Consider the following 17,500-nt stretch of genomic DNA (forward strand, 5'->3'; position numbering starts at 1 on the left):
GAATACAAAACTGTACAAACATTCAGCCATAGTGACACATGAATACAAAACTTTACAAACACTCAGCCATAGTGACACATGAATACAAAACTTTACAAACACTCAGCCATAGTGACATATGAATACAAAACTGTACAAACACTCAGCCATAATGACACATGAATACAAAACTGTACAAACACTCAGCCATAATGACACATGAATACAAAACTTTACAAACACTCAGCCATAATGACACATGAATACAAAACTTTTCAAACATTCAGCCATACTGACACATGAATACAATACTTTACAAACATTCAGCCATAGTGACACATGAATACAAAACTTTACAAACACTCAGCCATAATGACACATGAATACAAAACGTTACAAACACTCAGCCATAGTGACACATGAATACAAAACTGTACAAACATTCAGCCATAGTGACACATGAATACAAAACTGTACAAACATTCAGCCATAGTGACACAGGAATACAAAACTGTACAAACATTCAGTAATAATGGCACAGGAATACAAAACTTTACAAACATTCAGTAATAATGGCACAGGAATACAAAACTTTACAAACATTCAGTAATAATGGCACAGGAATACAAAATTTTACAAACATTCATCCATAGTGACACAGGAATACAAAACTGTACAAACATTCATCCATAGTGACACAGGAATACAAAATTTTACAAACATTCATCCATAATGACACAGGAATACAAAACTTTACAAACATTCAGTAATAATGGCACAGGAATACAAAACTGTACAAACATTCAGTAATAATGGCACAGGAATACAAAACTTTACAAACATTCAGTAATAATGGCACAGGAATACAAAACTGTACAAACATTCAGCCATAGTGACACATGAATACAAAACTTTACAAACATTCAGTAATAATGGCACAGGAATACAAAACTTTACAAACATTCAGTAATAATGGCACAGGAATACAAAACTGTACAAACATTCAGCCATAGTGACACATGAATACAAAACTGTACAAACATTCAGCCATAGTGACACATGAATACAAAACTGTACAAACATTCAGCCATAGTGACACATGAATACAAAACTTTACAAACACTCAGCCATAATGACACATGAATACAAAACGTTACAAACACTCAGCCTACAAAACTTTTCAAACATTCAGCCATACTGACATTTTTTCTACAGAGTTTTCAGACCAGTGTGGGGGCTTGTACATTGGCGCTTACCTGGCCACATCGGAGGTACCTCCCTTCGCCACCCCGGCCAGGTAGAAATACGGCACACAGTAAAGATCCCCCGTCCCTACAGGCCCTTCGTACCAACACGGGTTCTTGCTGTTGTTTAGATAGGGGAACGGTTCCTGGAAAATACGGAGAAATTCACGATGAGACAAAATGTGATGAGCAAACACACCAGTTTAAACGATTGTGAGAATATGACATGAATAAAAGCACAACGTTCTGTTGAAATAACTTATTTTTCATAACACAGCGTATTATAAATGTGCACAGAGTAGCTTAGCTCATCTTACAGATTTTGGTTTATGCTACGATACTTGTGCCATATAGATCTTCAGTTGAGATAGGAAAAAATAAATCCAAAAACAAAGAGACTGCCAACGTTCCAATTTTCAGAATAAAAAAACAAGAAAGGTAAGTTGTTGGAACGTTTGTTATTGACAAACAAACGTTACATTCACAAATATATCGACCCAACGGTTTTTAAGTGCACAGACGAACAATTAGTTACAACTTATCTTGATCGAAGTTTATACGGCCTGCTTCAAAGCCGCAAGCGAATGAATTAACTAAATTTTGAGTTAGGAAGATTTGCGTGTTTGTTTGTTTAAGGCCCAGTCCACCACGAAGGGTGATATCAGGGCGGTGCTGCTTTGACATTTAACGTACGCCACACACGACAGAAGTCGCAGCACAGGCTTCATGTCTCACCCAGTCACATTATTCTGACACCGGACCAACCAGTCCTAGCACTAACCCCATAATGCCAGACGCCAGGCGGAGCAGCCACGTCTAGATTGCCAATTTAAAGTGGAACCCACGACCTCCCGCTCACTGGGCGGACGCCTTACCACCAGGCCACAGTGTTGCGGTGAGTCAGGAAGAGTTTTGTGGGGTGTTGTCAACCGTCAACATTGAACAGCTGTGTTGAGAACGAGAGTCAATCGACGTATGAATCGAATTATGAATGGGGCCCGAATGCATAAGGATGTGAGAAACCTTGGAAGCAAATGCCTACCTTGAAAGTATGCATGAACTACCAAAGCTTACTTTCAAGCTAATCGCTATGCATGGGCAAATTTGATCGCTGTAGTAGTGACTTCCAGAGTAATGAGGTCAAGATCGAGGAAACTATGGAACTCCCAACTAGTGCGCATGCGTTTGTTAACGGAAAACACAGCAACTAGAATAATCATTTAAAAATTTAAAAATCTCGTCACAGTTCGATAACGCGAACATTGAGCGCGCTGTACGTTTGGTAACTGCGTTAAGGCTGTCTTGTACTCCGTCGCTGATTCAACGGATATAGATTTAGACACACGATACGAGATTGGAAATGCCTAGTGGTCCTACGATAGTGAGCGTGTGGCCGAGTGGTAACGCACTTGCGCTCGGAAGCGAGAGGTTGCGAGTTCGACCCTGGGTCAGGGCGTTAGCAATTTTCTCGCCCCTTTCCTAACCTAGGTGGTGGGTTCAAGTGCTAGTCTTTCGGATGAGACGAAAAACCGAGGTCCCTTCGTGTACACTACATTGGGGTGTGCACGTTAAAGATCCCACGATTGACAAAAGGGTCTTTCCTGGCAAAATTGTATAGGCATAGATAAAAAAAAATGTCCACCAAAATACCCGTGTGACTTGGAATAATAGGCCGTGAAAAGTAGGATATGCGCCGAAATGGCTGCGATCTGCTGGTCGATGTGAATGCGTGATGTATTGTGCAAATGATTCCATCTCACACGGCATAAACAGATCCCTGCGCCTTGAGTCCGAGTCTGGAGATACGCGCGCGATATAAGACTTCATATAATAACTATATAGAACTGACCACAAAGGCGTAAGCATCCCACGTGGTGTTGGTGGGGGCGCAGGGAGGGAAGAGCGGACTGTCCCCGACGTACTCGCGGTCTTTGGTCCACAAAATGCTCCGCCGCCATGACACCTCGAACAGGTCGCTGTAGTCTTCGCTCTCGCTGAAACCGACATACGATGAATCTATATACTACATGGCGTCAAGGCAAAATATAGAAGTCCCTCTAGAAAGTATTGGGTGACGTGTTAGTTAAACATGTTTTGACGATGAAACAGCAATCGCAAAAGTGTTTCCAGAATTACGCTTTTCTCTGTGACATTGGCATCATGAGCAGTAGAAAATCAAGTCCCTGTCTGACTAGTTTGACACGACCTCATTTTCATGATATTTCCACGTGTGAATTGAACAATATTGTTATCTAATAAGTGGTCTCTCTCACGTTTGTAGGATAGCATAGTTCCTCTCTTAAGGGGTGACCCATAAGAAGGTTCATACCGTGTGATGCTTCTCTGTCTTTGATGTTCTTGTGTGAATTAGCTTTTGTACTTGAAGAGTGCAATGAATACATCATTAGATGCAAAAATCATGGAATACATTAAAGCCATATGTACTCGATGACTATACACGCTAATTGCTTTACCAACAGCTGGAGACAGACTAAATTAAGTTCCCTGCAAAATATTGTGGTCTAGGACCCCTTAAATGTTGAGATATTTGAATTTTCATTTTGATCTGGATCGTCCTATTTATAGATTTGGCAACACATGTAACGTTGATGCAAGGGAGAGAACACCGCGGCTTTGTTGACATCCTCACTTTTTCAGAGGCTAGAACAAGCTGTAATGCATGTATTATGGTCCGCGCATGGTGACGTATCGTCATTATATTGTCTTATGGTGCGTTTGACATCGATTGTGGGCAAACTACACTTTGTAAACACGGGAGTGCGTTAGTATGCCTTTAACGTGACTGTTATATGGTTAAGTACTGTCTCGACATGGATACCATGCACACGAGACATCAGTTGTTATGTAACCTATACTAAGTCTTATATGAGGTACACAGGTCTAGATATTATGTTCATTTCCATACACAGAATCTGCAAAGAAATAAACTTACATTTGGCCATGCGATATGTCGTACATTGTATTTGCAGACTAACTTAGCTGTTATCCTAATCACAAAAAACACCCCCTCCCGCCATTGCCTCAACCAATTAACTCCACCCCCCATCCCCACTCATTTTCTTTCTCACAAGAACGAGAAGGGCTGTAACACTCGCTTTAGTTCATGATTCAAGCCTGCACTCAATAACAAGATAGCAGTGGCAAAGACTTGAGTACTTACGATGCTGTGACTTTAGCTACTGCATCTTCCGTAGATGTCGACTTGGAAGCGTTCTGCAGACTGCTGAAGCGGGAAAGCACTGTCTTCAAGTTATCCAGACTGGGAGGACTCAGTTCTGTTTGGTGCCCAGAAGGAACTGGTTCTGAATGTTCCTGCTTCGGGGTAGATTGATCTTGTGATGGAGGTTCTGATTTAGCCGTTTGCTGAGCTTTGGGTAAAGACGGGTGTTGTGCTTCCTTCAAGGTAGGGAAAGCTGTCTTTTGCTCTTGATGAAAATATGCTGGTTTTGATTTCTGGCTGTCAATGCTTTCCGATTCCTTTTGAGAGTAGGAACTTGTCTTTTGTTCTTGCGGTTGAATGGCTGCTGGCTTTGGATTCTGGCTGCGAATAGCGTCTGTTCGGTTTCCTTGTTCAGAAGTTTGAGTAGCAGGTCTGTGCTGAGTTAAGGAGTGTGTCGCTGGCGCATTGTTACGTATCGCCGGTGAAGGCTCATGCTGATTTGCAAAATGTGTTTCTGCTTTTTGAGGAGGAAGATCTTGTTCTAGTTTCTCTTTGTCCGAAGAGTCTGAAGGGTGCTTCTGGAGCTGCGAACTTGCTGGTACAAATGTATGCTCTTCTGAAGAATGTGTTTCATGTCGAAATGTATCTGGTTTCACTTTGTTCGGAGTCGATGTATCCGTGGGAATATGACTGGAACCTTCCGTACGGCTCCCTGATGAGTCTTTTTCTTGATGTGTTCCGTGTTCAGCGGATAAAACAGAATTGGACATATCAAAAGAGGACGATGGACCTGATTTAAGCTCAGCTGAAAAGTTCTTTGCTTCTTCAGCTTGAAAAGACGATGGTTGAGGTGGATGCACAGCGGAAGAATTAGGGACCGAGGCGTGTAATGGAGTTTGTTTCTGGTGAAAATGCAAGGCGTCTAGCATGAGACTTGGCTCTGTGGAATTGTCCTCAACATGGACTTGACCTATGGTGCTGAAAAAAAGAAACAGAATAGAAAAATCGGTAAACACATATCACAAATAACAACAGAAAGAAATGTTAAAGGCACAGTAAGCCTCCCGTAAACCATCACAGATACTGTCAGGCTTTTACACACAGTACAAACACCCTTCCATTTGAACGCTCACCAAACGGGAACATCCTAGGTGCCCTACGTAACGAGCGAGCAATTTTAATCTATTTTTTTTAAATGTTATTATTCACAGAACCCACTGTATATTTACCACTGGGTTACTTTTTCATTCCTATTTGCTGATGTGTAAAACTTTTTTGTACTGTGCACACTATTTGCTCATTTAATGCTGTGCTGATGTGTTTGTTTCACTCCCATGTGTCATATTTTCTGAGATTTCGGTCAATGTAGCCACTTTTTCATTTTGCCGCATTTAGCCTTTCCTTCGTAACTGTCTGCCTTCACCAAGCTGTAGATTCTTGCATTACTAATGGCGAGCAGCTAAGCAAGAAAACAAAGAAAGAAAGTGTATTCAAGCGCCGAGCCCGGTAAAAAGAAAATATGTCTACATTGACAGAAATATCAGAAAGCGTCACATGTTTGCTGCTGTGTAAATGTTTTGTGTGGACAGTTCATTGCACATTTAACACTGCTTTTCTTAGGTATGATGTTTTATCACATTTTGTTGTTCTGTGTATGCTAGCACTTAACGCTTTTTTTTGAGTAACTTTTTCGCAATTACTTATAAATTTAATATGTTACTGTTGTTAATAACCTCTGTAAATTAACCCCCATTTGAAGACTCCCTCCTTTTCAATACCTTATTTTCTCATAGTGTTGGAGGTCTTTAAAGAGGGTGGGTGGGGGGGGGGGGGGGTCCACTGTGAATGACTTACACACGGAAGAGCAAGGGCAGACCAGCAGTTCCGACGCTGAGGTATCCAGTGTGTATGGAGAGGAAAGCCAGGAATACCACCATCCCCAGCATCAACACTATCAGGTAGGACACCCTCATCTGTTGAGAGAAAGGTAAGATAAAGGTAAGGTGACGGAAGTACCATAACCATGTTTGGACGAGGGGACCGACGGGTGCATTGGCCTCGTAGATAACGGGCTCACAAGCAGAAGGCCGTGGGTTCGAATAATGTCTGCGCCTGTTGGCCTATGGGTAGAATTTTTTCCATCCCCAGCATCAACACTATCAGGTAGGACACCTTCATTTGTGGAGGAAAAAGGGTAAGGTAAGGTAAAGGAAGTTCCATAACCATGTTTGGTCGTAGGGGACCGACGGGCGCATTGGCCTGGTACATAAGACACCGGGCTCACGAGCGGAAGGTCGTGGGTTCGCAACCCGAAATCCCAGGTCAAAGAATGTGCAGACCTGCAAGTGCCTTGTCCCCCTTTGTGTGTACACGCAAGCACAAGACCAAGTGCACACAGAAAAGATCCTGTAATCCATGTCTGAGTTCGGTGGATTTTAAAAACACGAAAATACCAAGCATGCATCCCCCGAAAGCGGTGAATGGCTGCCTTCATGGCTGGGTATAAACGGTTATACTTGCACAAACCCACTCATTCTAAAAACACGAGTTTACGTGGGAGTTTCAGGTTGTGAACGAAGAAAAAGAAGCAGAAAGTCGTAGGGGAGCAAGATGTTAGATATTGTAACTACTCTCGGGACAGCTTTAATGAGGGTGGTGCCCACTCCTTTTGCCCGCCGCTTCGCCTTGCCCTGATAAGGGTCAAGAGCGCTCGCCTCTCACGCTGGAGGTCGTGGGTTCAATCCCACCCCGGAGAAGGAAGATTCACACTGAAAACAATTGCATTGAAAAAGAAGGACAGAGTAAGACAGAGAAACAAACAAACAAAAAAACAAAGATGAGAGAAACAGCTCCGCCCAACATAGCGATTCAGACCGTTCTCCCATTTTTGTTGGAAATTCGTTTTCTGTTTTCACCCCAGTCTCTGAAGATTTTGTTCGTAAACTCATTGTGAAGTCTGCCAAAACGTCCTGTGACCTCGACCCCCTCCCCACCCCCCCTCCTCTGTGATCACGTAGACATCCTTCTACCCACCATCACAAGAATACTGAACGAGTCCCTTTCCACTGGCACCGTCCCCTCAGATTTCAAAAAAGCTGTCATTAAACCCCTTCTGAAGAAAAGCTCCCTCGACCCCAACGTACTTAAGAACTACAGGCCCATCTCCAACCTTCCCTTCCTTTCTAAAATCCTAGAGAAGATAGTCCTAGACCAGCTCTCCTCCCACCTCTCTGCCAACAACCTCCTCACTCCGCACCAGTCAGCTTACCGCACGGGCCATAGCACAGAGACCACAGTCCTTATATCCTCAACAACATTTTTACTTCCTTAGACGATAACAAAATTTCTCTGCTCCTCCTGTTAGACCTTTCGGCCGCTTTCGATACAATTGATCATGAAATCCTACTGTCCCGCCTTGAGCACACTTTCGGCATCCAAAATTCAGTTCTAAATTGGTTCAGATCCTATCTCTCAGACAGAAAAAAAAATTGTAATTGTAAACGACGTCCCATCCCAGGAAACCTCCCTCCTTTTTGGCGTTCCCCAGGGCTCTGTGCTCGGGCCCGTGCTGTTCATCATGTACACCTCCCCTGTTCCTTCAAATCAAACCTTAAAACACACTTCTTCACACAGTATTTTGATTAATTTGATTTCAATATGGTACATTTTTGATCAGGTGTTTCAATGTTTGAATGTTTTGCCTGTGTTAGTATGCTTGCAGCTTGTATTGATGTTGTGTTTCGTTGTTCACTTCTGTGCTGAATGCTGCTGCACATGCTTTTTTGCTTTGCTTTGTATGTATATGTATGTTTGTTTGTTTTTTCATTGTAAAGCGCTTAGAGAACGTAAAGCGCTCTATAAATCTCCCATATTATTAATATCATTATTAGAAAGAATATGTAAATAACGCCAAAACATAAGTATGTCAATTACTATAATGAGCGCACAGTGGCCCATTATAGAATGGAGGTAGACCTACAAACACGTGTTAAGGTTGGCCACAGATAGACAAGCACTTTCACACATACGGACACAGACAGAGACAAATGTCACGACATACAGACAGGCACTTACCTACACATAACCTGTATACATACACAACCAGACACAGAATTACAAAGACTTACACACACACACACACACACACACACACACACACACACACACACACACACACACACACACTCACACACACACACACACACACACACAAACACACACACACACACACACACGCACGCACGCACACACACACTCACACACACATTATCATCATCATGATCATCATCATCATCATCGTCGTCGTCGTCGTCATCATCATCATCGTCGTCGTCATCATCATCATCATTGTCGTCGTCATCATCATCATCATCATCATCATCATCATCATCATCATCATCATCATCATTATCCTCATCATCATCGTCGTCAATCAAAAGACGACACGCGCGGAAATATCTATGCTTTTGCCAAATATTTCCAGCCAAAGTCAAATGCAGAACAAGTATTGAAAAGAACTTACTGTGCACGAGATCACACGAGTTTCATATTTATGCGATGAGTATTTATTGTCTTCAAAGTGCAGGTAGGTACTATCAACGCATAACAAAACAAAACAAAATAAAACTACAAAAAGACTCACCATTTACACGGTGAAAAGGCTAATGAAGTAAATACAGTGTTCTAGATGATCGAACGTGTAGCAAAGACCTGACGCGTGTTTCTTTCAGGCGAGATATTCTTTCGGCGAGCCGCTCGCGAAGCTAGGAGGCGAGAATGTCTATGAAACGGTTTAGTGGCTACATGTAGCTATGCAAGAATTACACACCATTGGTTGATACCGAAAAGGTCGTCTGCACTGGTCGGTAAACAACCATGGACAGCCAATCGGATTGACAGCTGCGTGGCCGCCATGTTTTCTCGCCAAGCGAGCAAGCCCAAAGCTACCTACCGTTCGAGGCGAGAATTCTTGTGCCCAAGAAACGGTACTTCCTCGCCCCACTCGCCAATCTCGCCTATTCTCGGTTGAAAGAAACAGACGACTGTACGTGTACGTGTAGAAATGGCGTCACCCGTGACTCACTCTTTTTCTCCAATGTTCCAAATCATACGTTGTTTTGCTCCCACCAAGACTGCAGATCTTGGCAAACGCGTGACGTAAAAACTAGATTTGATGACGTTACCCGTACACGGTCTCGTACACGTGCTGAAACGTGCCTCATCTAGATCTTGCTAATGTCCAAATGAACAAACTTGTAATGTCAATGATCTCACTGCAACTGTCCTGTCACCATGAGATAAATCAACTCTACAGTATGCGCAAACTTAGTACTAGGGGAAGGGCTCCTAATATGGACCACTTTTTGTTTCATGCTGATAACTAGCTTGTTTTCTTGCGAAGAAGTTTCATTTTGTGTTTGGTAGTCCTTCTCTCTTAGGTTAACCGTTATACGTGAAATAGCTTTGATAGACATTCAACAAAAATTAAATACAGAAAAAATCACAAAGGGTCCATATTAGGAGCCTGCATGGGCGCCTAATATGGACCAGTGAAGCGGCCTTCACGAATCACTGTAAAAAGCCCCCTATATTTCAAAATAACATGATACAACTTAGTGTACAAGTCAGCCTAATTAAAATATGCTCTAGATTTATCTGTTTCAGGTTGATAAAAGCATTATTTGAAGCACACCGAGAAACTAAAGAAGCTTATCAAAAACAGAGTGAAAATAAGTGAAATTATCAACTTCCACGAAAAGAAGACTTTTTGGTGCATTTTTTTAAATCTCGAGGGCTAGTCATAGGTTATTTCCAGCAAGCTTCTTAATTAATCGATGAAAATAGCCTTTAGCTTTTATTTTCTTCGATTTGTTGAAGGTGGTCCATATTAGGGGACTCGCACATACTTTGAGATTTTGCTATTATTTTTTGTTTGCAGTAGAAACTCGGGGTCAACACTGCTAAAATGTAACAAATACGGTTTTAGCTCTCATATAATTATAGCAATTTTTAGTGATAAAAGCTTTGGCTGTGGACAGAAACGAGTCCGTTTTAGGCGACAAATTTAGAGTGAACGCTGCCAAAAGTGAAAAAAGAGAAAAAGCCTAACGGTTTTGAGATTTCTGTTTCTGCAACTGTTTTGACATGTGAAGGTTATCCAGAGAGGGTGAATACAGCGAATAAAACGTTTTTGAGCGCTCTAGCGCCGTTAGTTTGTCAGAACAGAAGGTGGTCCATATTAGGAGCCGGTCCATATTAGAAGCCCTTCCCCTAACTAACAGCAACCTTGACATACGTTGAGCCCTAATTTACCCTAGTCAATAAATGGACTTGTTTAACCAGATCATTCTGGACTGACTAATGACTGTATTAATCCATCCAACGATGAGACACAATAAGGACACACACAGCATGGGTGCGCAAGATCATTCTGTTTTATATACATGTTTTAGTACAAACGGGATCAAAGGCGATGAGTGGGAATAGGACACCACCGGGAGTCTGTAGCTTTTTTTAAAAATTTTTAAATTTTTTTTTTTTTTTGCTTTGATATTTTTTATTTTTTTTATTTTAATTTTTTTTAATTTTATTTCTTTTATATACACATAAACACAACATAACATACAGCATACACAGATGGCTGTCTTAGCGCATACACACGCACATACCTAGACATGAAATACAAACAATTAATAATGAGATGTTGAGAGTCATCCGGTGCAGCTTTTATCAATTGTTTTTATAAAAACATTTGCCGATAAACATATACTGTTAATGGAAGTAATATTTATTATTTACATATCTATCTTTATTAATATACAATTATTAAATCGTGCGGGTCATATGGTTACCTATTAGTTTCTTTTTGTTTTAATCTTAGGTATTTAGAACATGAGCAATCTGTATGGTTGTTTTGTTGTTGTTGGTGGTGTGGTTGTTGTTGTTGTTGTTGTTGTTGTTGTTGTTGTTGTTGTTGTTGTTGTTGTTGTTGATGTTGTTGTTGTTGTTGTTTCACATTTTGACGGTCTCCAATGCGGAAGGTCGTGATCCCGGCCGCGGGCTGGTTAAGGATGGAGATGTTTCCTATCTCCCAGGTCAACTAATGTGCAGACCTGCTAGTGCCTTATCCCCCTTAGTGTGTACACGCAAGCACAGGACCAAGTGCGCACGGAAAAGATCCTGTAATCCATGTCAGAGTTTGGTGGGTTATAGAAACACGAACATATCCAACATGCTTCCCCCGAAAGCGGCGTATGGCTGCCCGAATGGCGGTGAAAAAAACCGGTCAAACCCAGCATGCTTCCCCCGAAAGCGGTGTATGGCTGCCCGAATGGCGGTGAAAAAAACGGTCATACACATAAAATCCCACTTGTGCAAAAACATGAGTCAACATGGGAGTTTCAGCCCATGAATTAAGAAGAAGAAGAAGAAGAGAGAAGTTTCACATTTTAACAGATTGAATTTCTATTTGGAACAAGACGTCATTCAACTGAATCTTGATTGTCTGAGAGGACACCACGTTTCGCCCTGCAGTCCGCACTGACGATCTAACAGCGAACGACAAGAAGAAGAAATCTTGATTGTTTGACAGCAACATTCCGTGTGGGTACCCCCTCAACATAGGGCGCGGTATGACGTAACAGCCTATCACGAGGGATCAGATGAATTAATAAGTTTCTCTTTGGTCATGTCATTATAATTATTATGCAGCTGATTTTGAGAGACGTCCATTGATCACTTACTCTCGCTATGTCTGTTATTGGAACGTTACATCATTATCAAATAACCAAAGGGAAGTAATCGCTCTTAATGCATACGACATGTGTAATAGAGTAAGCGAGAGTTGTACGGAACCTTTTCTCCTGGCACCCGAGAGAATAACAAGCATTGAAATGAACAAGCGACTTTCATCCTCAATAAAGGATGATCACCGCAAGCTCATATGCTCATCATTCTCCAAGGCACTCCAACTAACACCTACGTACACAGTCATATACAAGAACCAGCTTTTATTCTCGACCGGACTTAGTCCTTAGATCAAGACTGGTTTAAACAGAACAAACACACAAACACACACATTGTTACAGGGTCGCGTCGAAAGTATCATTAGAATCTCAAACAGAATGAGGCAGAGCGATGTTAAGATATCAAATAACCAAAGGGAAGTAATTGTCAAAACAAAACGTTACATATACAGTACTTCGACCCAGTGTTCTTTTGAAGTAGATAGAGAGATAAACACTTATCTCAAAATCGTCGATGAATCTCAAAAGAGATGAACGGTTTCAATGTTCCTTTAAACTTCCTAGTCCGTCGGCAGCATCTGGCCAAGAAGCTTTAATTGATTGATAACGAAAAAAGCACGGCCCCACGTAGGCCAACTATGCGTAAGGGATTGGATGAATATATAATTAACTATGTTAATTATCATTGACCTTGCGAAGATGCACTTGTAGAAGAGCTATTGGTTCGTAATTCTCAATCACCTTGACTGTCAGCGGTGCATGATTGTGTTAGTTAGGCATTAAACAAAGTTTAAAAAATATTCCACAAAAATAAAAAGCAAATACGCTTACAAAAACGTTCCACATCAAAACCAACCATACTCCGCCTAAACTAAGGCAACAACTCCCAACACAATCTTTACTTTAACCCCGGCCTGATTTGAAATACCGCAACAACAGCTTTCCAGAACTATAACACGATCGAATATGATCTTTGTTTGCATGTCAGCCCAGTGTCCCCCCCCCCCCCCCCCCCCAGCAAATTAACCCTACCTGTCCGAAGATAGGCCAATTGGTCATAAGAGGACGTTAAAACTAATTAGTCAGTCAGTCAGTCATGAGTAACTCACAATATGATAATGAAGGCAAATCCCGATAAAACTCGACATATTTACTCATCACTATTTAGAAAATGCATTCTGAATAGACGATAATACTTATTTTTTATTTTTTATTATGAGAGCTTATATAGCGCGAACCACAATTGACTGTGCTCTCCGCGCTTTACATATTAATTTCTGCCCTGTGAGATGGAATCTTTTTACACAATATATCACGCATTCACATCGGCCAGTAAATCTCAAGCCATTACGGCGAATATTTACTTTTCACGGCCTATTATTCCAAGTCACACGGGTATTTGGTGGACATTTGTTTTATCTATGCCTATACATTTTTGCTAGGAAAGACCCTTTTGTCAATCGTGGGATCTTTAACGTGCACACCCCAATGCATAGTGTACACGAAGGGACCTCGGTTTTACGTCTCATCCGAAAGACTTGCACTTGAACCCACCACCTGGGCTAGGAAAGTAGGAAAGGGGGGGGGGGGGGGAGAGAAGAAAATTGCTACACCCCGACCCAGGGTCGAACTCGCAACCTCTCGCTTCCGAGGCAAGTGCACTTTACCACTCAACCACCGTTTTTCCATGTATGTCACGGGCACTGAACAATCGATCACATTGACAAGATGTGTATCAAACGCTTGGCAGATTCAGGGTGACCCCACACAATGTCACCCGTAAAAATGCAAATAACTTCAACATCTGTTTAACGAACTGCTTCATATTTGGTGTGCATTATATTCCGCGTAAGCACAATCACGTTTGAAGGTCAGATGTGTATGCTCTTTCGACAAAAATATCCAAACTCAGGGATCGACTCAAACGTAGGTGGTTTAATTGTCATTCAGCGGTAGCCACACCTACCCAATTTAAACCCTCCATATTAGCTGTAATTAATGTATTAAGGTCACCGTTGCCTTGGGGTATTTGTGTGCACTTAGACCTTCAGATTTTCCAAAACGTAAAAGTCTGAAAGGTTTAAATCGGATAAGAGTGGGTTCTGCTCAAAGTCGAACCTTTTTTACATTTAGTCAAGATTTGACTAAATGTTTTAACATAGAGGGGGAATCGAGACGAGGGTCGTGGTGTGTGTGTGTGTGTGTGTGTGTGTGTGTGTGTGTGTGTGTGTGTGTGTGTGTGTATGTGTGTGTGTGCGTGTGTGTGTGTGTGTGTGTGTGTGTGTGTGTGTGTATGTGTATGTGTGTATGTGTGTATGTGTGTGTAGAGCGATTCAGAGTAAAATACTGGACCGATCTTTATGAAATTTTACATACGAGTTCCTGGGTATGATATCCCCAGACGTTTTTTTATATTTTTGATAAATGTCTTTGATTACGTCATATCCGGCTTTTTGTAAAAGTTGAGGCGGCACTGTCACACCCTCATTTTTCAATAAAATTGATTGGAATTTTGGCCAAGCAATCTTCGACAAAGGCCGGACTTTGGTATTGCATTTCAGCTTGGAGGCTTAAAAAATAATTAATGAATTTGGTCATTAAAAATCTGAAATTTGTAATTACATTGTTTTTTATATAAAATGATCCAAAATTACGTTCATCTTATTTTTCATCATTTTCTGATTCCAAAAGCATATAATTGTGTTATATTCGGGTTAAAAACAAGCTCTGAAAATTAAAAATATAAAAATTATGATTAAAATTAAATTTCCGAAATCGATTTAAAAACAATTTCATCTTATTCCTTGTCGGTTCCTGATTCCAAAAACATATAGATATGATATGTTTGGATTAAAAACACGCTCAGAAAGTTAAAACGAAGAGAGGTACAGAATAGCGTGCTATCCCGCTCAGCGCGACCATTACTGCACTCTTCTGGCTTGTCGATTTCACTGCCTTTGCCACGAGCGGTGGACTGACGAAACTACGAGTATGCGGTCTTGGTGAAAAAATGTAGTGCGTTCAGTTTTATTCTGTGAGTTCGACAGCTTGACTAAATGTAGTAATTTCGCCTTACGCGACTTGTTTTATTTTTCGAAAGAGCATATAAGTCAGACCTATTTAACGTACATATGCGACACTTGGTGATATGATCATGCATAAACTGAAGTTAATCTAACTTTTGTTGTTGTTTAAGTTGCTCTAACCCAAATAAGAAGTAATTCGCTCAATCAATGTAAACGCCATTGGCATTTTTATGGGTGGCATTTTTTGGGTCACCCTGTATGTGCTATTCTCAATGCGTCCACCAGATCTAAAGGACGATGACAGAAAGTCTACTTTCACCAAACCGTTTGTGCCGGTGTTTTTTGTGAGAGGTTATATTTTTAAAGCTACACTCGCTTGGGAGTCTATGGTCCAAGCAAACCATTTGAAGAAGACTGAAGCAAACGAGGAACGAGATCAAACGGGAGAAGAGAGAAGTTGACACATATTCACACCTGTTTTGTCGAATCCCGTTTTATCACTGTGCGTGCGTGCGTACGTTCGCCAGTGCTCGAATGTCATCGCTTCATTGTGTGTTTGTGTGTTTGTTTGTTTGTTTGTGTGATGATTTACTTTGTGCGGCAGTCAGCATAAGCTAATCGAGACATTGAATCTCCACAGATTCTCTAGATAGTAAGCCGAGACTGCAATGTAAATGTCTATGACGTTATTTTCGTAACCTTGTCTCTTGTCTAGGAAACACGAAGGTGTGGAAAGTATTTCTTAAAAACATAATATTATTAATAAAACCAACGATAGTGGCATGAAGCAATATCAATGTGTAGAATTGCTTCATGTTTAATAAACTTCTCGTTCACTCGAGAGCAATGTAACCTAGGAATTGCTTGGCAACAGACAACATTTATTGTAACGTGAAACCAACGATCAGTTCCAGTCTGTTCGTCAAGACCCGAAGAAGTCCTGTACGAAAGATTCTAGACAGGTCAGTAAACGATACATAATCAGTAACTTTATGATGAAGCCAATCCTAGTGTGTGTTCATGTAATCATTTGTCTGTTCGTTTGGAGAAATTAGATGACACGAATAGGTAATTTGTGTTCCATTTCTCAAGATGCTGAAACATGTTCTGTTTCATTTTACATGTTGCTAGATGAACGATTTGTTAACGGTATGCTACACTTTGTGTGCAGACACTGAATTCTCTTCACCGAGGATTGGATCAGCTGTTTTATTTGTATACCTATATCTACACTGAATTCGCTAACCTGTACGTCGACGAAGAATAACCACTTGGTGTAACCTGCTGTAACTGTTGGCGTCGTCGACCTGTTCGTCACTGGATCCTCGTCGACCCCACATTTGCCGTTCGTCATCCTGTCTTCATTATTTCTTCGACCTCAAGCTAAGCGACTAACATTATAACCCATCCTCATCATAATTATGTCCTAGAAACTGTGTTTGTCACCAGAAACTTTTGAAGAAGAATGACTTTGTGTTCTCCCATTGTGGGCATCTATTTATTAATTAACCTGTAGTAAATAGAGGATGCTGTAAATGTTGAACAATATCTAGTTAGCTAATTATAAAAGAAATTGTTCAAACTAAATTAACGCTGTTGTGTATTCTTTGGGAAATAGAAAACAGTGTAAGCGCAGAAGGAGATTGTGTGCATCTCAACCAAACGTCTATACCCTAGACCAACCGGTAAAATCGTCACAGTTTGTATGTTTGCTTGTTTGTTTGTCCTTCGCTGGATCTCTTGCTCGTTGTTTTCGTCACTAGACCTTCTGTTTGTATTGTTTTCTGATTCCTTTGTCTTTGTTTTTGTAATCGCATATATTGCATTTGTTGTCTTGGTCATTACCTATCCAGTGTGCTTCCTCAGTTTTATTGAGAAGATCAAAGAAATGATCGTGCAACAGCTGACGTTGAGGGCAGACATCACTTGATTTAGAGGCACAGTTCTTCGTGTGAACACAGTTCAAATCACCATGTCAGATCTGGCCAAGACTTTACGTGAAACAGATCATCACTCAACTTAGTCACATACCCAAAATCAACTCCGTAGTTGTTTTATGTGCTGCTTGGGATCATTGCTTTCCTTTGGTGAATTAACTTCGTAGTTGTTTTAAGTGCTGCTTGGGATCATTGCTTTCCTTTTGATGAATTAACTTCGTAGCTGACACAAGTGACAATTAGCGACAATAATGTATACACGTTTCCACCTCTTCACTCGTTGCAGCCAGGCAGGTAATTTTTAGTATTTATCCAAGTGGAGTGATGGCCTGATCCAAGATAAACGCCTGAACAGATATGAGATGTTTGAGTGATCTGAATAATGTTC

At 41.1% G+C, this 17,500-nt stretch overlaps 1 protein-coding gene across 1 annotated transcript in view; it reads right to left on the reverse strand.

Moving 5' to 3' along the window:
- The window catches only part of LOC138965669 (uncharacterized), a 66,871-nt gene extending 50,342 nt beyond the window's left edge, over positions 1–16,529 (reverse strand). The window contains exons 1-5 of the mRNA XM_070337844.1: positions 16,422–16,529; positions 6,259–6,377; positions 4,405–5,382; positions 3,073–3,217; positions 1,236–1,369 (exon numbers count right to left, since the gene is read on the reverse strand). Of these exons, the coding sequence (XP_070193945.1) occupies positions 1,236–1,369; positions 3,073–3,217; positions 4,405–5,382; positions 6,259–6,377; positions 16,422–16,529 (1,484 nt within the window). The remainder of the gene's footprint in view (positions 1–1,235; positions 1,370–3,072; positions 3,218–4,404; positions 5,383–6,258; positions 6,378–16,421) is intronic.
- Positions 16,530–17,500: the final 971 nt, after the last annotated feature.

Source organism: Littorina saxatilis, linkage group LG4, assembly GCF_037325665.1.
Source record: "Littorina saxatilis isolate snail1 linkage group LG4, US_GU_Lsax_2.0, whole genome shotgun sequence".
In the NCBI taxonomy this organism is placed as follows: domain Eukaryota; kingdom Metazoa; phylum Mollusca; class Gastropoda; order Littorinimorpha; family Littorinidae; genus Littorina; species Littorina saxatilis.